This window comes from Apteryx mantelli, chromosome 4 (assembly GCF_036417845.1).
Source record: "Apteryx mantelli isolate bAptMan1 chromosome 4, bAptMan1.hap1, whole genome shotgun sequence".
Lineage (NCBI taxonomy): Eukaryota > Metazoa > Chordata > Aves > Apterygiformes > Apterygidae > Apteryx > Apteryx mantelli.
Genome location: NC_089981.1, coordinates 48,546,097 through 48,567,209, shown reverse-complemented (window position 1 = coordinate 48,567,209; position 21,113 = coordinate 48,546,097). Strand labels below are relative to the sequence as shown.

Genomic DNA, 21,113 nt, shown 5'->3' with positions numbered 1-21,113 from the left:
GAAATAACAGAATGCTGTCAGGAAATATTTTTATATCTCATCTTGAGTGTGGTGTTAATCATTGTGGTGGTGGATAACCTATATGAAAAACCTGCTGCTTATTTGCTCTCTGTATTAGTCAGGTACTTTTTAAATTTATTGATCCATTAAAATTTTTTGCTAAGGTGCAATTAGTAATTTTTATCTTCTCTTGCAGTTTACATCAAATCTAGGGAGCCAATGTAGTAAGGAAGATAATTATTAAACCAGACGGATAGAAGCACCTTCTAGAAGATCCTCTAGAAGATCATTGCTGGGAATAGGAAGGTAGGGGGGAAAAGGGGTTTATCAAAGAAAGCTTAAGCCAGCCTGACTTGTGCACTAACAGAACATTTCCCTAAATTAGTAACGTGGAAATGGAGAAGACCATACAATAATAAGAAGTGATAATTGTACTTCCAAATCTAGAAGTAGTGGATCTAATGTGGCATACATTTCACTAAGCTACAAAAAAGCTGAGTTTTTAACTGATAACCAGTAAAGGACTCTAGTTGGGGTATGGCTAAAATATATTTTGAAGTTGAAACAGACTCCATCCACTGTTAGGCATTCCATCCAAAATACTTCCAACAAAATAGCACTGTGGGAAAAAAAAATGTGTATGTATATTTATATGTGTAAGAGGTGTTTCATTTCTGGAGTTGCAAATCAGTTTACCTTATAGAGAAAGCAGTTGCAGTTAAAAAATAAAAATCCAATATGTAATTAAGATAGTATTGGGATATTAAAAGTGTCTGAGAGCTAATTGCTGGGTTCTGACACTTGCTGGGGCACTAGACCAAGATTTAAAAATGTATCTGGATACCAGTTTCTTTTGCTTGACTTCCCAGTTTCTAGTGTAGCAGAAATCCAACCCTCATAGCCACATCTATAACAACATAAATGATTGGGATGCATAGTATTAATGTAGTATTAATAGTATTAATCTACCACAACTTCATGTGAAATGCTCAGTTGAAATTATGAAGATGCTACAGCGATTGAACCAGTATCAGGACAAAGAGTAGGTGACTGATTACAAGGTGGTACTAAATACTTTCACAGTTCAGATACAGTTCCAGCTTTGCCTTTGTACCAACTGTGGGGAAGGTTTCTAGTTGCCAGCCTAAGCAGAATAATGGTGAATGCTCCATGACTTTACCATGCAGAAAAAGTTTAACTTAGTCATAAGTAAGTTGTTGTTCCTCAAAATAAAATGCCAGGGAGATGATATAAAAGTAGTTACAGAATACAAGCACTAGTCTCCCTGCGGAAGTATGATTGTCTCTTTTTCCAAGGCACTCTGTGCTATTCATCTCAGCAAGCGAAGCCTGTACATGCGGAAGTGTTCTTGTTAGCGCTTGGGGATGAACGGAGCTGGTTACATTCAGCAGATATCTTGAGTGTGTTCTTAATGGTGCTGGCGGATGGCTCTGGTGTTACGCATACATCGTGAGCTGCAGCCACTAGAAGAAAAGTTAGAGTTAAAGAAGAGTACAGAACGGAAAACTTGTTTTTATTGAGGCGCAAGGCTTGGTGCAGTATGGAAATGGCGGCAAAGAAGGGGAGAGGAAGCAGGGCAGGCAATTGCTCAGCCTGTCCCTCTTTTTCATGATCTAGAGCGTGCTGCCGGTGTGCACACTAATGAGAGACGAACAGCTTTAGCTCTACTAAATGCCTCTTCCTTCATCCTCCACTGCTTCTTCATGACTGTGCTCCACTTTCTTATTGTGTTCTTCCCACACACTCATACATGCAAATAATATTCATACAGCTCGTTGTTGCACATTTGTGGCCCTCCCTCCTCTGGTTTCCAAATTTGCCCTTGGACAGTGCGATTTCTGCATTATTATCAGGACTGGTTGCTTAATGGAATTAGAACTGAAGCTTGTAAATGCTGTGGGAAGGGGAGAGTGAAGTGAAATTTTTCTGTGTTCTCCCTAGGAGAAGACATGCTTTTAAATTTAAACTAAGTTTTCTGAATAAGATTAAAAAACAGTTGAGAACTAAATTGACCCCCATTATCAGTTAACACATTTAAAATAAAGTATGTTTAATTAAATTGCCTCAAAAAAAAGCTTTCAAAAATGTTTTTGAAACATGTTAAAGATGATATGAAAAGACAGTTGTCTGCCCTCCAGTTGTGTACTTAAGCACCAACTGGAGTCTTGCACAGCAGCTGTAGCTGGCAGAGCATGTATACATGCGTTTTCTATGTAAAATCAGTAGCAAAATTTTTAGCAGATTTTGTGAACTCTTACCAACTGGATGACAATTTCAGACCAACTCTCATAGGCTTCCTCAAGAACATGTGCAATGAATAATAAGATCAAAACTCAATATCGTGACATTGTGTTAGAAATACTGGAATAAGACTATTTACCTCCAAGACATTGAGTTTAATGATTCCATCTCCATCTTTATCAAAGGCATGAAATGCTCCTAAAGCAATGACAGACAGATTAAATCACTGTGGTAGCAAAGAGTAAAGATGATTCCATATAGCAAACCAAATTATGTTCCCAGTGTGCCATGCAGACTTGTGCAGATATGTTTTTACTTACTTGGTTACCAAGTTTTTCTGCTCTGCTTTTCTTTAGTTAATATTGGAGAAATACAATGGCTTCTTTTCTTTTGGGTTTGTATGGGATGGTTGTCATATTTTAGAACCCCTGAGCACATCCCTTAAATTATTAAAACTATACATAGACAGTAGCACTTTAAAACAACTTTTCTTCAACCACCATAATGTATTTCTGAGAGAGGAGAAATGCAGTAAAACTGGGATAGCCACTCACTGAACATAGCGTCCAGTCGCACAAAGCAGCAGATGAAGCTGTCAAAGTCAATGTTCATGTTCTTGTCAGCGTAGCGCATTGTAATGATGTCGTAGAGCTGGTTGTTCAGGCGAAAGCCTGCAGAGAATGAGAAATGGGGCACAGCTGGGCCGCAGCTGCAGAGAAGCGCTTGTGCCACTGAATCCTCGAGAAAAGGTTTGGCCTGCCTCAAGCACTTCCCAGGCCCAGCCTAGGCTCAATTGGGATGAAATACTGCTACAGCTACAAAACAAAATGAAATGAAGCTAGAAGGAGCTTCCCTGTGTCAGACTATTTTCTTAAAACAGAAGAAACATTTTGAAATTAATATTTTGGAGTTCCAATAGCATATGAATTATCCCATAATGTAAATATGAAGAGGAGTCTACACCAAAGAGCTTAAAATTTAGGTTAGTCTGATAAGAGTGGAAAAACAAAAACTGGGAGGTGGAAGTGTAGGATGAAGTTGCTATGCACAGTTATGCAGTGGCCGAAAAATAGATAAGTGGGTAACTCCCTGGCTTGGTGTTATCAAACTACAGCACTGACTGATGTAATATGCCGCCTAACTTCTTAAAGGAAATTTAATGATTTTGGCACTGTTGGTTGCTGGCTAAATGCAGGGTCATGCATGGTCTCTAAGCTGTAATACTGAGACTGGATTTAGAACTTTTTATTGTAAAATGTGTTCAGGGTAGGAGGTATTTAAATTATTTTACATTGACTTTCCTGGTGAGAATGGAAACCTGGAAAATACAAAATGACCCATGTTTCTCCTGTTGCAAGAGTCCAAATCCAGATGAATGAAGAACAGAGTTACTGACTTTTTGTAAAGTAAAATATAGCCATCTGTTTCTACTCCCTGATGAACTGTTACTGGTAACTGTTTGATGTATCAAGATACCAGTGAAGATGAAGGGACACTGAAATCATCACACAAGTTTACTAGTGAAACTCCTGATTTTCTGAATGAAGTCATCTTGCTCTCTTAAAGAAATGGGGTGATAAATTTGCTATGGGAAGCCTCCTGTCTGCAGAAACAAGCGCGCCAATGTGTTTGAGAGAAGAAGCAAGACGGTAACAGTCTCTCTTTGCAAGATGAATTCCATTAATTGCAACTATTACAAAAACATGCTTTGTTGTTGCTGCGGACATAGAAGAAGAGACTGAGATCACAGTGGCTCAGTCCCCTTGCTGCCTGGCCAGCCAGCAGCTACTGCATGGTGTGGATTTGCTCTGCAGTTGCAGCCAAAAGAGATGGTATAGCAACCTCCACATACAGTCTAGCCATTGCTTGAGCAGGACGCAATGCTATACGAAGCAGGCGAACAGCCAAGCCAAGTGCAAGCTATCCCCGTCTAGAACAGTGCTGCTGACAGACAAGGTGCCTGGTGCTGCCCGTCCCCTCCCTCAGGCCAGTGCTCCTTGCAGATGTGGCATGTTGGGAACAGGGCTCTGCCCCCTCACAGCTGCTGCCTCGGGCTGCAGGGCAGGTGCCTGGGAGATGGATAACTTCCTATTGCAACATGTCACCTGTACAGCTGTGTAAAACAGCAGGTGAGAAAGGAGGTCACATGGGGTGTATGAGAGCCTGAATGAAAGAACCTTACAATAGCAAAGCATTATTCATGCAAAGAGTTGAAGAGATGATTTGGTCAGCAGGCATACAATGCTTGTGCTCTGGATATTTGAAAACCTCTGTTGGGGAAAAAAGTGATTTTGAAATTGCTCTAGGGTCTTTCAGAGGCTGCACGACATTCCTGTTTCTGCTCTAACACAGCAACCAAAATGAGGTTTCACTTCCACCTACTCCCTCCTGTTTCTTCAACTGTTGGGCATTGACTACTAGGGGAAGTACCTGCATCGTTGACTGCATTACGCATCTCATAGCTGTTAATCGTTCCCGAATGATCCGTGTCATAACGCTTGAAAATTTTCTGGAAAAACAAAAAAAAAATGCACAACAGAAATAAAAACTGAGATACATGCCCTAGGCTTTAGGTACTTGAAGGCTTTGTCATCTGCTTTATATTCCTACAGGCAGTCTAGGTTGTTAGCACAGTCCCAAAGTATAATTATTTAATCCTATGCTGTGAAAGGCAAAGAACTCTTTCTTCTAAGGACCCTCCTTGTTTGACTTGAGTTTATGCTGTAAATCCTCTCTCTTGATTGCCCTAATTAGGATATTTGTGAGGCCTGGATCTAGTTCCCATCACCCTCTTCCTCAATCTCATGTGCATCCATTATGTTCTGATGGGGGGAAATCCTTACGTTAATGGTTAGTTAGTGTTGGAGCTTCAGAGATGTAGGTTATTTGTTTAGGCTGAGTAGGATGAGGAAAGTCAATAATTTTCTTTCTAAAGGCTCATTTATAATTTTTTGAGCATTTCTTTTGTTGTATTATTATAGTGCATATAGAGAGGTTTGTTTTTCCTATGCAAGCTTTTGTACCATGGAAGTTTTGAAGAACACCACTGTGAAAACTCAGCAATACCTGCCAGCTTTTAATCTTGTCCCAGAGATGTTGAAACTCATCAAAGTTTATCTTCCCTGAGCCGTCTGTCTGTGGTGCAAACGTTCAGGTAAAAAAATATTTCAAAGTAAAACCAGTAAGTCTACAGCCACTGGTGAGAGGGGATGATTGTGAAGCCTAGTTCAAGATTTCCTCAGCATTAAGAGCTGGCTGAAGTGTGCAGTAAAACATTTGTGAACAATCTTGTCAAATCTGGACTGTATTTTGTTACAGGAGCGTGAAGTATTATTTCCTTATGTGGAAGCAAACCTGTAGTATAGGAAAGAGGCTTACTCCTGTAGCTATTGTAAAGTATATGTGAGCAGGATGTTCCAGCGGGGTCCTTTCAAATGCCTCCAAATGTGAAGTTCCCCCCAAAGTTTTTAGACAGCTGAATTTGTTCTAGAGTGAAGCTCCTTCTGATTTGCTTCAAATGAAACTTAAAAATAAGCAAAATGTTGTCTAAAACTATAAAATGTATTTAGGCTCCAACCATTATGCTTTTAGGTCATAGTTCCAATTTTGTTCTCTCAGAATATAGGAAAGCTAAGTGATGTTGTATTGGAGATAAGCCTGTGTGGCATCTTGTAGTATGTTTTACTGCATTTGCTCTGAGACAATTTCTGCATGCTTTAGGTGCTAATTATACGGTGGAATGTATAATATGTTATAAATGTAAAGGTAAGAGAGAAGTAGATAAAGTCTGTTGGCAAAAAGCTATATATATGTTGAATAGGCTTAAAAAGAGACTACTTATGCTTTAGTACATAAGCTAGCCAGTAACTAATAATTAAGGGAGGGTATTATACTTATTCTGTAGTTCTCTGTTTGGGGATACTTTCATTTGCCACCTATGCTAATGCTGAGATGACTGGAATTGAGATGCGCCAAACCTGGAACGCTTTGTGTTATCTGGCTACAGAATATAAAGTACTGTTTTGCTTCCCTGGCTTACTAACTTGCATTTGACGTGGTTCAATAACAAGTGCGTGTGGGAGGAGGAGTGACGTGGGGAATAATAAAGCTCAAGTGGCCTGGAGTGGTATCAAGCACTCCCCTTTCACTGGAAAAGGATACATCCATCAAAGCAATCATGCTGCGACAGGATTCCAGTTCAAATCCTTCTGTATTTAGGTCCTTATCTGAAATAAATGATTGCAGGTGAGAAGAGATCATGCAAGTCAGCAAATGCCTCTTCCTCTTAGGTGTGACTCTACTCAAAGTAGGAACTAAATCTACTTTCTTCATTTTTCAAGAAATGAGTGAGAGAGAAATCCAGAAAGGTTTTCAGTTATTGCTTGTGAATTAGAGATGAACTTTCTTGACATGTTGTATACAATTTTAGTCTGCAAACTTCTTGAAAACTCTGCATTAACTTCTAGGTAACTAAGTGAGCCCAGGGTCAGTAGGCTGAAGTTTGCTATACAGGGAAAAAAAATCTGCCTCTCCATTAGATTTTTTTTTTTTTTTTTTTTTTTCCCAAAGGGCATTTGCAGACTGCTAGAAATACTATATTATCCTGCTTGGTGCTTTCAACAAGCTTTTGCTCGTTTCTGCCTTATCAGCCTGTATCACTGTAGAGACTGTTATCACTTGTAGTGAGCATCTCTTTGAAAAATTCAGCCTGCTAAGGCTTCGGATGGGGATTGCATGGAAGTGTAACTAGGAAACTTGTGAACTTGAAGCCATAAGTACTTTAAGAGCGTAACTTGGGGGAGGGGGTGAATATTCCATGTCACAGATTTTTGTCCAGAGTTATTGAAAAACATGCTGAAACTCACGTTTTTTTACAACATTATTGAGAACATTCCTGAGTTCTTCAGCATTGATCTCCATGTCCTGGTGAGAAATGCAGGGAGAACGCCATTAGCTACAAAATTCATTACTGAGCAAATCATTTCATGGATGCATATTCTGAAAGAATGAGGTCTTTATCTGGTTACTTTTCAGCCTGGCATGTGTTTTAAACTAGAGAGAAGTTCAGGTTCATATAAACATTGGCCCAAATCTTTCCCCAGGCTGCAGCTACACCTTTGGTACAAAGTAGATTGAAAGTTACTGTATACCGATTATGTGGTCATCTGCATCACTTAAAGGGTCCTGCTGTCTTGGGGTTAACTTGCTCTATCTGATGTGTCACTGCATATGTCTGTTACCTTGGGATCCACGGCCTCCCCTGGAGCTCAGGTTCCACCTCTCGCACCTCTGCCCTAAACAGGGACTGGGTCATTTTGAAACAGGACAAAGACCAAGAAACTGAAAAAGATGACTTAAACCCTTCTTGCTTGCTCTTTGTCTGAGTTGTTTTCTTCTTAGGTGACACTGAGGGTCAGGCTTGTGCACTGACGATTGTTCATAGATAAGGGGGAAAGCAAAATTGTACTTTCTCTGCCTCCCTGTTTCTGCAAGCTTAAAATCGGAAGTAATTGCCTTGAAGTTAGTGGCATTGCATAGGTGGAAATCAATGCAAGTCAGAAGGGAAATGGCTAGACCATGGGCTCTGTGTACACTGTCCAAGGAGACTGCTGGCAGCTCTCCAAGAAAGACTATTTAAATGTAACTTGTTAAAGATGTGGTTTTTGGCCAGAGAAGATACTGTGCGTGAATGTTTATTCCTTGCCTAGACTTGCATTGATTTTCAGTGCACGTCCTTCACTGCTGGAACGATGGAACAGGTAGAGACTAATTGCATGTGTACTAATATATTTTGCTTTCTGTCTTGTCTAATGCTTTTTCCTCCTACTCCCAGAATTAGTAAGAGGAAGATATGTAAACACTTGTGATTAAAAACCAACAACAACATGACTTTAAAAATTATTCAACAAACAATTCCTGCTCTCCACAAATGAGAGTTTTTGATTTCTCAGTGTTTCCTTACAGGTGGAATTATGTCACCTTTGCTTTCTGAATATTTATAGTGGGTTGAATTCTAGAATTGCAGTGACAAATTATTTAGCTATAGAGTCAGAATCTGAAGTGCTGGTTCCCCATACATCATTCTGCAGTTGTGCCCTGGGGATGCTTCTCTGTAGGAGTGAGAGCAGTTTGTTCTTTGTCCAGTCAATAGTCCTGCTGCCGAATTGACAACCAGATAACAAGTAAAGCTAATTAAGTTTTCATTAGTCAATTAAACAATCCTCAGTTGAAGTTGTCAAACCTGTTTTATGTGGTTTATTAAACTAACTAGAAGAACAACCACTAAGAAGAACTTCAGTGTTTTGAATCTGTGAAGCTGTTGTGGCTAGGCTGATTTGAAGGCATAGATAGGGACTGGCTGAGTACTCACGTCCCCTGCAATCTGTCGGAAAATATTCCTGAACTGTTTTTCCTCTTCAGTCGGCTCATGAGCTTTTCTTGAAGCATGCTAAAAAGCAAAGAAAAGATACATTAGCCCAGTGGGAAAGAGAAAGGGGTTTGAGGGGCTGGACAGCTTAGTCACCCTGGCTCTGAAACAACCTCCTAGCAAAACCGGAGCTCTTCAGAGGAACGTCTCATCCTCCTGGTCCTTTTCCTTTTCTTCTTCTAGAAAATGGTTAAACGTTTTCCTTGGTGAAACTGCTGAGTTCTTAACTTCATCCTATTGCTTTCATTTTTCTTGGAACAAGCCTAAATGGTTACTTTCGGTTCAGGATGTTTATCTTCTAATTTTGTGTTTCAAAACATAAAGGAGAAATTTGGAGCAGAAAATAAAAGTTTGCTCCATAGGCCTGTAGGCTGTGAATTGACCAGAAGGATTTGGGGAGTTGAGAGTGCTTTCTAGTGTGGGAAGCCCCTTTCTTAAGACAAATATCCCAAAAGACTACTTCACTTCCACCACTTTTCTCTTTATAGGACACATGCAAAGAGCGAGCCTGAATTCCAAGACTGATACCTAAAGTGTACTAGAAAAATATTTAAAATGTTTTTTCCTGATATTGTTAAATTACAGGAATTACATGCGACAAATTAAGGTGAATTTCTTAGTTCTTATTTTTGTTTGTCTAAACACAATAGAAAGTTAAGGTGTAGTTCCCACTTCACTGCATACATGCTGTGGCAGTCATGCAGCAAAACAGCAGCACTTTCTGTAAGCAGGGACACTGTAAGCCTTGGCTCCAAACACCATGAGCTTGGGTTCAGGATCTGGCTGTCATACCTCAGGTCCCTTCTCTGCCTTTTGTGGACACAAATTCTCTGTTCGCTATCCTGCTTTTTTCCCTTCTCTCTGGGAGTGAAAGAAAAGCAGAGTGCAGGAGCTCCTGGGGTTCCTCAGCCCTTTTCCATCTGGCCAGAGGGACTGGTACAGGGCCACATAATTCATAATGCGGAGAGGCTGTGATCAGTGCCAGGAGCCTCTGGAAGCCTTTCCTGCTTGATTTGCGTGTGTGCCCTCTGTACACTAGGTACCTCTTTGAGGGGCTGAGTTACAGTGGATTGAACTTCACTTCTCAGGGGGAAGAGATCTCTCACAGCCTGGATCCTTGTATGAGAGCAACCTGGAGTTGTTTTCAAGCACCTGCATCCTCCATCACAGGCATTAAATAACTGAAGGGATAGTCTCTGTTCTCTAAAACTTGTTAGACCACCTAAAACCAATGCAAATTATGTTAAGATTTGATGAAAAGCTGTTAAGTATCGAAGGACCCTTCTTTGCCCCATTGTGCTCTGCCCAGCCACTCCTTCATGCTAGCCAGACCATGCTCTATTTTCTGCCTTGCCAGTTGCTTCAGAGACCTTTTTCTCATCTATGCTGTTTTTTTCACCATCTTTGCCAGAGTCTTCATCTGCTGTCAACTCCTTATTGCTGTTTGCTCTGTCAGAAACAAAGATGATAGGCTAGAAGAAGAAGGAAGAGAGCAAAAGAGAAAAAAGGTGGAAATTACACAAGTAGTAGTGGGGAAAGTATTTGGGCCACCCATTCTGTGGTAAAGCGCATGCTGCAACAGCTCCCACCCCGGCAGGGCACCAAAGAAGCCACAGCTGGGAATGTAAAAAAGGAATCTCTGAAGTTACTGCTTTCTTCATACTAAAAAGAGAGCTGCAAAACACCTTGCGCAATCTTTGGCATCTAGTTTTCCTGTCCAGGAAGCACGTGACAATTTAAACTTCACTTCTTTTTTTTTTTGAACAAAAACTTGCCCTTCTCCATGAAAGACAGTAGCACTTAAAGAAAAACAGAATCCAAATCCTACAAAGAAAATGAGTTTACTGTATTTCTATAGGAGCTTGTTCGCTCTGTAAAGCTTATGTTCTTTCTCTGTATTGATTCTTGAAGCATTAAACTCTAGGGAGCCACATGCAATTGGTCTGGTTTAGTATATTCAAAGCAAAGAAAGCTGCTACAAGACGTGAATATCTGCTGCTATAGTATTAATGAGGATCAACCTGTCTTGAGACTAAAATGCCTGATTGTATTTTCTGGGTGCTTTTATGGGCTGATCTGTTTTATGTTTCACGGACAATTTTGGGTATATATGAAAGAGGAATCCAAAATGGAGTCAGCCACATTAATCTTCAGAATATATCCCTTGGGGGCCTTTTTGTATCCTTCCCCCCAGCCAATAATTTTACTTGTAAGCTCAGAGTATGTTTTTTCGTTGGTAAATGGGTTGTATAGAGTGGAAAGGAGAATCCTGGAATTTGGTTAGCAGAAACCTTGGGAAAGAAGAGTGGCTGTATTAGGCACTGGAAAGGCAATGTGAGGGCATGTGTCTGGAGGAAGGGGTGGTTTTCGCTAGAAAGGGAATATCTGGGTGTCTGTGGTGGGGCAGAAAGGAAGGGCACTGAGAGTCAGTAAAACTGGAAAGTTTCACTGTTACCCTTTTCTCTGAGAGGAGTACCTGATGCTATAGCTATTTCATTAGATTTTAGTGTGGAAAGACAAAATTTTTACCACCTGCAAATAGCCTCTTATCCAGTATCCTTCATTAACTAGATCAGTTTCCAGATGCAGAGGAATCACTAATTACAAGAATGAACTCAGCTCCTGCTGCATGCATTTCACATGCTCTTTTCCTTGCTGGTACTCTGCACACTGCTCAAGTACCCACCTTGCCCTTTTTCTTCTTCTGTAGAAAAAGAGAGTTAGAAAAAGTGTTTATAAACAGAATTGTAGATTTTGGCCAGATCATACAGAGTGAGATAGTTAAAGTGCTTTTTTTTTTTCTCTTTCCCTTTCTTGCATTTATTTTTCCTATTCATCTGTATTCATAGAGTTCTCAAATCACCCATAAAGAAATTGTATATTGAAGGATAGGAATGGCGGAACCATATCCAAGCAGTGGCCCATTTCATTTGGGGCTTTATCCGCATGAATAAAATCTCTATTTTTGGCTCTATTGCTCTTCTTTCTCCCAACCAGTCAGGACCATAGAGGTTGAACTTCTGTTCCCATGAAGCAACGTTATTTGAAATGGCAATGAAATTCCACCAGATCTGGGGAGCGCCTTTTTATTTTATTTTTTTTGTTACTATGGCAGCAAATGGAAGGGAAACACTTTGAGCAAGATTTAGTGTATCCTATTTTGTGCAAGAGCATTCCCTCTTTTTTCAAGACTAATTCTACTGATATACTGATAATATATTCACACAGATATGTTAAAAACTCGGGCCAAAGAGAGCTTGTCATGGATGCTAGTTTGAATCATGTTATCATCTGGATCCTGTTCCAGAAAAAATGTACTTTAAAATAAGATAGTTTTTTATTAGATGAGATGCCAGTTTTACAAATAAAAAAATCCTGGAGCACAGAGCTAGGCCTTCTCCAGAATATGAATACTCTTAATTGACAAAGGCAATAGAAATGCTTCTTTATATCAGGAGCAGATTTCAAATCATACAACGGATTTTGGTCTGTCCAAATCATAAAGTAGTGTATATAAAGCCAAATATTAGTAGAAGTGTTTTGATGAGAAAATATGGGAATTTTTGATAACAGAAGGGTCATGCGGCTACAATGGTTTTCTGCTACAGATTTTGCTACATGTGATAGTCCTTCCCCTCTCACACTATTCATATGCAAAAGAGGCACAGGACAGTACTCACTGATGGACGCTGCGCTTCAATCATGTTTTCAACTTCCCTAGAAAAAGGCAGAAAGAAAATAAATCAGGAAAGTGGCTGTTCCCAATTTTTTTTTTGTTTGTTTCTGCAGATCGTTCATAAGCAGCCACTTGAACTTTCAAAACGGCCAGTGGTTTGGGTTGGCTTTCAAGCATTATAGTTGCAAACTCTAGACATAGCTTTTCCCTTTGAGTTGAGCATCTCAAGTATCACCTCCAAGAATGCCACTGTTTGGCTTGCGTCCTCTCAGAGCCTTGCCACCACTGAACTTTGATAGCTGGGGGTAAGATGGAAGGTGTTTGGCCCTAAACAATGTGAAACTAGCTGCCAATTTGCCGACCTCTGGGAACCCACTAGAAGAGCAGGAGAGAAAAGAAATAACTACCTATTTGTGTGTTTCCTTCATGACTGAAGTCAGATCTGGTTCAATGGTCTGGCTGGCAAAAGCTTCAATTGGTGGTATATAGCAAGAAGCAACAAATTGATTTTTTCATCGTAAAAACTGCAAAGGGTATGTTCACAAAGGATATCCTGCAACTGGTAAGCTTCTCCAAAGACAGTTCAAAGCACGCCCTTGTTAGGCTTTAAGGGAAGCTCAGGGAAATGAGTTTGCAGCTTCAAGTTTCTAAGGGGGTTAAGAAAACTATATGAGATACAAGAGCACTGTGTGGCAAACTTAGGACATGACTATGGTAAACTACTGAGCTCACCCCCTTCTTTTGGGCCAGATAAATGGATTTGGAACTTACTCGGAAAGACTTCTTTTCTCCGAGAAGACCCTCAGGATGAATTCTCCTTCCTGATGAGGTTCATATGTTGATGGGATGACAACATACTCGTTGGGTGGTAGCCGGAAGCGCTCAGAGATTTCTCGCATGTTTATGTAAGTCTTACTTCTAGCTTTGGAGGCATTGTAGAGGAAAAAATCCTTTTGCAAGTGCTGCTTATTACCATACATCTGCAGAACAAATGAGTCAAACAATCTGTCTTTAGCAAAAGTTTACGCATTCCCTAGGTGGTTCCTCATGCAGGCAGCACATAGTCATGACAGAAAACACAAATGAAACAGCAGTGTAGCATGCAGGGAGCTGACTGGGACAGCTAGCTGGGTACAGGTATGGAGTCTTTCATATTTAAGTTGCTACTGGCTAGGTTCAGTTGGCTTCTGAGGGCTGCTCCATGGTCCACCTGGAGTGTTTTGGCAGGTTCACCCACATTGTTGAGATGCTGCTGTGCAGTGACCAGGCAATACTGAGACACAGCAGTCTTGGACCTCTCTGCAGAGTCCATCTCCTCCCTGCAGATTTTTCCTCGGGAAGGGGTTGAGTTATGCTAATACACTGGTATAGCCTCAAGGATATATCTAGTAAAGTGAGACTCTCACAGGCTGGCTGTCTCTTGTCAGCACTAAAATTATTATTGTTTTTTAAACCAGTAACAACAAAACTTAAATCATATCTGCTTTAAAGGCAATTCTCTTCTGCTGTGTAGATGCTTTTATCTAACTTTTTTTTTTTTTTAACCTGTGTGTGACTAAAGTTCAGCTGCTTTCTTTTAAGTGTCGTATGGCAAGGAATGATATATGCAAGCTCCTACATATAGCATGGAAAGGTGAAGGTGTTTTCTCTAGAAGCTTGTCCTTGATTGGAAGAAATGTGAACTGTGTATTGGCTTCAGATACATGATCATCAAATTTTACATTGGTTCAAATATGAAAATTGAGTCGGGGATTGTGGGCTACAAGCATTTGCTAGTTGTTTTCTGCAGAAATAACCAGCTGTAAAACAGTAAAGACAACATTCATGTTGTCATCTTTACGTTTTCCAGGTAGTATAGCTTTGATGTGAGCTTGTTGCAAAATTTGTGGTGCCAACGATTCAGCTGCTGGCAGGCTCAGAAAAAACTTCATCTGTGTACTTTTAATAGTGCTTTCTTTGTGATCACAATGGCTGAAAATACCATTGTTTTCCAGAGAAAACAGTTATATAACAGACAATGAATTCTGAAAACAGAGAGAAAATCATATGGCTGTAGAAAGTATGGCCATTGATATTATTTGCAGGAGGAAACAGAATTGGTCTAGGGGTCTTCTGTATGGAGTGTAACATCTAAGAGAGTTGATATTGTGTGCTGCAGTCCAGGCTCACTGAGTGAAAGCCATGTCCAGATCACATATAAAATAAGAAAGAAGAACTGAGGGAAGAGGTGCAGGTGAAAAGAAGGTGTGAGTGAGAAGGAATTCAGAATAACTCACAAAATGTTACTAATAAACACTCAAAGCAGAAAGATTAACAATTTCATTTCTGTTGCATCCCTGAAAACAAACTCGACTGGACAGTTTCCAGCTGACTTACAGACAGGCACAACAGTAACACTATCTGAGTATACACCAAGATGTCAACTCTGCCTCCATTCTGCTCATACCTCTTTGGGCACCTTAGGGAGAAACAAAGAAAAGAAATGGTCAGGGGTGCTAGGTGAGTCCACTTGTTCAGAAGATCACATAAAAGGCTGTTCACAGACTTCTGGGGATGCAGCCAGTCATTGAAACACCCCCAGTTATATAAATATTCTAAGCAACTTCTCCCTTTCTTTCCAGACTTCTTGGGTTCTACTTAAGATTCATTAAGATTAGAGCTAGATACGTTTGTGCAAGGAATCAAGCAAACTGACTTCTTTGTGAAGTAAATAGGAGGGATAGGGGTTGCTCACTATACTTGAAAATTGTCTTGAATGTCCCTTCATCTGTTCAATAACAGGTAACTGCTATCCAGTTTTACATGATTCTGCCAATGCAATGTTTAATTTCAGCAAGAATGAACAGGTGATTGAAGAATATATGGGACAGAATATGTTAACATCTGACATTAAGTGACTATGAAAGCCTGCTGCTTCCAGATGGGGTGAATCCTGAGATTACTATGGGCTAAATGGTTAACAAGTCTGGAATTTCTCTTCTCTCTTCCAGGTTTTCCCTTGAGTGCCTTGAAAAGCAAAAATTGCAATCATGTAGTCAGGCTGAATTGATTCAGTCACTGGGAAAATGCGTACTGTTGGGATTTGTGACCACTGGGCAGAGCGCAGAGTCTGGGTAGTGCTAGTACCTCATAGATGGCAAAGCCAATAGTGTACAAGTTGGCTCCCAGCTTGCGTTCTTTCCTCCTGTTTTTCTGCATCAGTGCAACAAGAAAGCTGCAGACAACCTCCTCATCCTCAGGATCATCATCTTCCTCCAGGAGCCTCAACCGATACTGGGGATTGGTCCAAAATGTATCTGTGAAATCCCACCAACAGCCCCAAAGCAAATATGTAAAGCTTCAGTTTTCTAACAATATGCATTATCAAGAGAACCTTTAATGTTCTCTACCTGTGGTTCTTGAGGGAAAGTTAAAATTGGATTAATCTTCTTTTTACGTGTTCATGTTTTACATAGTTCTAGCCTCTGATGCAAAAATCAGCTTCCATGTTAGAAATTATACCATGTGGTTCTCTTCTACCTCCTTTTCAAGGCATCTTTCTGGTTTAAATTGTTGTATACATTTCTCTTATTAACAGCTCAGGGTGTATATTTTTTTATGCCTTCCCACTCTGGTCCCTGCAGCAAGGCTTCCCAGCCTTTTGGAAATAAGCTTTCTTATTTCTGTTGAAGAACTATGTATCTCCTCATTGTCAAGCTGCTTATTTTAGACTATATTTTGCTCTCCCTGTTTGCCTTTGTTTAAACTGTGAACTCTCTGTGAACTCCACATGGGGGAGTTTATTGATTTATATCCCATATATTTCTGTAAAACTTTAACAATGTAAAACTGAAGTCAGAACTAATTTAGAAATCCTTTTGTGCCATGATGACTCAGGAAATGCCTTAGCCAATACTGTAATGCAGACATCTCTAGAAGGGAGCAGCTGCAGCTGTTTTGCTGTTTATGCATGACAAAACTGCGTAGCAAAGGAGGACTGAAGATGGAGAATTGGCATCTGACAAACTTCCAAAGAACCTAAAGCTGGTGAAAAATGGATTTCCCAAATGAAACCTAGCTTATAGAGTGAAATTGATATGTTTTGTCTTACTTGGGGGCCCTATGAAGTATTTGAACAATGATATGTCTTTTCAGGACTGCCTTACACTGCTCACCTGGATAATTGCGGCAACCTCCAGCTGAGCAGCCTCTCACCCAGCGCCCTTCATTGACTGACACAGTCCAGGTCTGGAGTTTATCAGCTTCCAGAGTGTCAGGTGTGAGGTTACAGATCTCAAGTTTTGTGAAGTGTCTCATGAAATCTTCAAATGATATCCTAGAGGAATTGAGGGGAAACTGAGTCCAAGTGGATTTAAATGGTGGGCAGTAGTCTGAAAGATACACTGTTCCTGGCTAGGAGTGAGTGGAGGAGAGCAACCCACATTACTGCCCCTATTAGGGCAAGCTTGCAATGCAAGCTCGATTATTTTTTCTATTGTGTTTGGGCAATTAGCATGTGTACAGCTCCAAACCAGGTGTGATGCTTGCTGTTTTTTTCCCTGCTAGTGACTGGAGGACACTGGAGTGAGAGGTTGGTACTTGGGAAGGAGGATGGAGAGCACATGGAAGTGCGGGATATTTAGAAGGACTGTGATGGTGGGAATCAATACACCCTGGTGGAAAACTGAGGGTATTGCAGAGTGGGTCTTATTGGGAATATGAAGGGGAACAGGGATTATGGCAATGGTGTTAACAGATTTAAGTGGTGCAGTGTGATTCCTTTCAGCCACAGCTACATATCTCCTAGAGAAACACAAGGTTTGATAGATATTCTCACCAAAATTCCCCATCCTCCACGATCTTGTGCTGCAAGCGGATTTTCTCTGCTTCATTAATGAAGTTCCACTCCTCTGATCTACCAAAAAAATAATCAAGTTGCATTACATTTTGAAATACATAGTTTTCATGAAAATTGTTATCCTTTACTGTAGGTCTCTCAGTGTGGAAAGCCAACAGTCATCTTGTTACATCCATAAAATTTTTTCTTTCAGAGCTCTGCAAATACTTGTTTCAGTGCTACCCTCTCCACATGCCCAAAAGGAGAAGGATTTCATCACAATTGCCCTGTTCCTCCTTGCCTCCCTTCAGACTTCCTCTTAGCAGCACTTAGAAATCTGCCGAGTTGTTTATTTTGTTTAGCTTGGAGAGGAAAGTGCTTACAGACTCACTGCTGAAGTGAATAGCTACCAAAAGTCCTTTTAGTAAAACCAGATTGGAAGCTTCATCCAAACTTGCCTGTGTGCTGACATCCCACTTCTTCCAGTTTTTCTGTAGCATAAAAGATTTTTCTACTGTAACTCCTTCTTTTGCCAATGGACATTACAGAACTTGCTGGACAGTAAAATCTGACTGTGTCGTTGGGCTGCATTCTCTCTTTGTTTCCATTGATTAAATCCCCTCTTAACATCTTTTCTAGTTAGTGAAGTTTTGTTTGTTTTTTTTGTTTGTTTGGTTTGGTTTGGTTTTGGTTCTTTTACGGCTTCAGCTAAACACTCACTAAATACCATTAACTTCAAAGTGTAAAAATGACAGAAAAGACTATTCAAATACATCTTCCTTAAATGTTAGGGTCCTGCACAATCTGTATAAGGGGAAATAAAGCTGCAATTTTCTTAATCGTGTCATACTCCTAGACATGCTTTTTACTCACTTGTCACTCCAAGGTCCGTTCCATTCCACCTGTCCCCAGGGGTTCCTTAGCCTTACCAGCCTTATTTTCTCCCCTTTAAATGTTGTCTAGTTGAAAAAGAAAGCAACAAGGATCATCTAAATTATTTAATGCAAAGTAGGCTCAGAAGAAAACTTTGTCTGTCAAATTGCTGACACCAATTCCCTGAGCAACTGTGCTTCCTGCAGCAGTCACCTAGCCTGACCTGCTTCACGTGAGTCAGGGGAGTCTATAAGAACAGGCGGTGGCCAGCTGTGGTCGTGCTGGTTTCCTTAGCCCGAGCAGACCATGGTGGAACATCCCCCACAGAGCTGAAACTTGATCAGCTTTGTTTTGGACAGAACTTTCCCTTATTTAGGTATGAATTTTGTTTCCTAAGCTCATCATTTCTTCTTCATTTCCTCATGGCTTGGCTGACATGCATGATGCTAGACCAGTCTAAACCACAGCTCCCAACAGCCAAAGGAAAAGGATGGTACATACCTCTTCCACTGCTGTGACAGAATAGGCATGGCCTTTGACCAGTCCACAAGCCATCCGGGTTTCATACTGCATTGGCATTATGGTCTGTTAGACACAATTAAAAGCAGTTATAGGCACTTGAGGCTCAGCCGGCTGCTCTAAGGCAGCTATCGCCACCCAGGGCTCTTGCAGGCAGGAAATGCTATTTGGATGACGGCATGTTTTGTCTTGTTCTACTCTTCTCCTTTTGTCAAGGCAACCAAGGTTAGTGCCTGCAGAATGAATGTTGCTACTGTTTGCTAAACATGAATTATAACAATAAAAAGTTAATAAGATCAAGAGGAGAGGACATTTTATGATTTACTTTTTCCTTTTGTGTATTTTACTGCCTTTTGCACTGAGAACACACTAGTATATAACATGCTTAATCAAAATAATTAAATCTTCTATTAGTAGGAATGTTCAGTCCTTGCTGGGATAGTACGTTCTTGTGTGGCTCAATAACATTCTCTTGCATTCTCTAACCAGAAACTTTACAACTGATCAACACCTAATAGGCTTCTTTCATCTTTATACGCTGCTGTGATCTTATCATAATTAAAACACCCTATTTCATATACTGTTCCTACTAATTTACATTCTCTTTTGAATTCATTTCCTGTGGGGATGTACATCTTATTCCATAACTTTTTATAATCCTTGTGATTGAATTTTTTACCAGCTGATATTCAGGAAGGACGTAGCTTTCTTCAGCAATGTGTTACTTGGATATAAATACGTTTGCTTTCTTGGTAATGAACTGTATCTGATATACTTTATTTACAAATCTGAGAATACTATTTATCTGGGAGATGAAGAATTGAGAGCAAGATAGATGTATACAGTCCACTATGCGTATAGGGGAATTCACTGAGGAAAGTGAGAAGGGAAAGCCCCACCTCACTAAGTGTCCATGGATGATTTATGAAACTTCCCCTCCTCCATGCCACTGAGAAGTGACTGTAAGGCCCTGCCAGTAACTCCTCCATCCTTCTTTGACACAGCTGAGGGCATGAGAGAGGCAGGGCTGGAAAAAGAGTATTAGTAAAGTCACACAGCTATGTTCTCAACTTGCACAGTGAGGGATCACATCCAAATATTTGCTGGTTGTCAGGTTTTTTTCCATTATTTCCCTTCTGCTCTTATGTCCTTTTTCTTGCTCCTGTTTCTATACTTTTTCTCCCTATAACCTCAGATCTATTTTCTTTTTTCTTCATTTCTTCTTATGTTGTCACCTTCATTACTTATGAGAATCCCTTCCGCTCTTTTCTGTTTAAGAATATTAATTTCTGCTGCTGCTGGTACCCTAGGCCACTTCTCTGAAGTGCTTCTGAAGTCTGCGCTATCTGCCTCTTTTCTTCAAGAGTTGGGACTTTCTGGTGATGGCTCAGGACTGTAACAATAAACAGCAAAATGGGTACAACGAGCAGCAACTGTAAAAATTCTATGAGTAGACAGCCACTGGGGAGGAAATCACCCCCAAGACGTGGGTGATTTGGACAGTCATGCTTGCAAAACAAGACAGTCATACTTTGCTTTCCCAAAGAATTACAGCAGTTTGGTCTTTTAGGAAGACTAAATATGGATGTCAAAAGAGGGAAGAAATAGCTATTTCTGCTGCAAATGCAGAAGATGGTTTGCATAAACAAAAGTTTTAGATGGTGTAATTTCTTTTTTTCCCCTGTAAAGGGAGAGAAGTAATTTTCTGTCATTGAAAGGTGGGTCCCTAAAGGGAATGGCATGACAACTGTCTGACAGTGAGAGGACAACGTGTCCCTCTTCAGATTTGGGAGTTTTCAAGTTTCCCAAAATGAGATTTTTCTTTAATTGTTCTAATATCCCTTTCTTAATTTTTCTAGATACAAAGAAATTTCAGCATGCAGAAGTATGTTATTATACATGTAATCCTAGGTATATTTTCCCTTTTCCTTGTTATGCATTTTAAACAAAGAACTTACTAATCAATAATCTTAAAGGAGCTCTCTGCCTTTCTCTGTGTACTCCTCCACTCTAAGTCTGTCTGAAGACCAGACTCCCCTCCGTTTGTGGGCAGAGCTCCGTAGTACTCTAGATATCAAAATAAGTTCTCCACGAGCTCTTGTGAAAGGAGTGAGGGCCGTATAGAGCTGCTTCCCACTGCCCACCTTGGGATCTTGTTCCCTTCTAGTATTTTAATTTTCTCCCTCATTTCATCCTTCCCAAGAAAAGGAATTGTTAAAAGCTGCTGATCATTTCCTGTTCCCAAATACAATAAAAACATGCCACTTTGGCATAAACTTTGGAAATTACAAGCCTTTGCCACAAGCCAACAGCCCTTTGCCTCAGTATTAACAAAGCCCTCTGGATAAGTGTACCAGTCACTGTGTTTGAAAGGACTGAAGTACTTTAACACATACATCAAATGGCATCCAGAATAACAGATCTTTAGTGTGAGGATAACTCAGTGAAGTGAAATAAGGATTTAAAAACATAAGTGATGTGTTTCTCTAACTGCTCTGGCTAGAGATAAAAATGCTGTGAAATCAACTGCTACTTGAGAC

The 21,113-nt window shown here is 40.3% G+C and overlaps 1 protein-coding gene and 1 long non-coding RNA gene across 2 annotated transcripts in view; one reads left to right on the top strand and one right to left on the bottom strand.

Moving 5' to 3' along the window:
* Nucleotides 1-299: 299 nt before the first annotated feature.
* Nucleotides 300-21,113, bottom strand: part of CAPN3 (calpain 3) — a 33,379-nt gene continuing 12,565 nt past the window's right edge. The window contains exons 7-24 of the mRNA XM_067296487.1: nt 18,556-18,639; nt 18,055-18,140; nt 17,182-17,259; nt 16,520-16,680; nt 15,492-15,661; nt 14,812-14,823; nt 13,137-13,345; nt 12,370-12,406; nt 11,376-11,390; nt 10,060-10,161; nt 8,633-8,710; nt 7,128-7,185; nt 6,424-6,488; nt 5,329-5,397; nt 4,693-4,771; nt 2,817-2,933; nt 2,402-2,460; nt 300-1,484 (exon numbers count right to left, since the gene is read on the bottom strand). Coding sequence (XP_067152588.1) covers nt 1,458-1,484; nt 2,402-2,460; nt 2,817-2,933; nt 4,693-4,771; nt 5,329-5,397; nt 6,424-6,488; nt 7,128-7,185; nt 8,633-8,710; nt 10,060-10,161; nt 11,376-11,390; nt 12,370-12,406; nt 13,137-13,345; nt 14,812-14,823; nt 15,492-15,661; nt 16,520-16,680; nt 17,182-17,259; nt 18,055-18,140; nt 18,556-18,639 — 1,506 coding nt within the window. The 3' untranslated portion in view covers nt 300-1,457. The remainder of the gene's footprint in view (nt 1,485-2,401; nt 2,461-2,816; nt 2,934-4,692; nt 4,772-5,328; nt 5,398-6,423; nt 6,489-7,127; nt 7,186-8,632; nt 8,711-10,059; nt 10,162-11,375; nt 11,391-12,369; nt 12,407-13,136; nt 13,346-14,811; nt 14,824-15,491; nt 15,662-16,519; nt 16,681-17,181; nt 17,260-18,054; nt 18,141-18,555; nt 18,640-21,113) is intronic.
* Nucleotides 16,541-18,020, top strand: LOC106498194 (uncharacterized). Its single transcript, XR_001294909.2, has 2 exons — nt 16,541-16,621; nt 17,396-18,020. It is a non-coding gene; the product is annotated as an uncharacterized lncRNA (long non-coding RNA).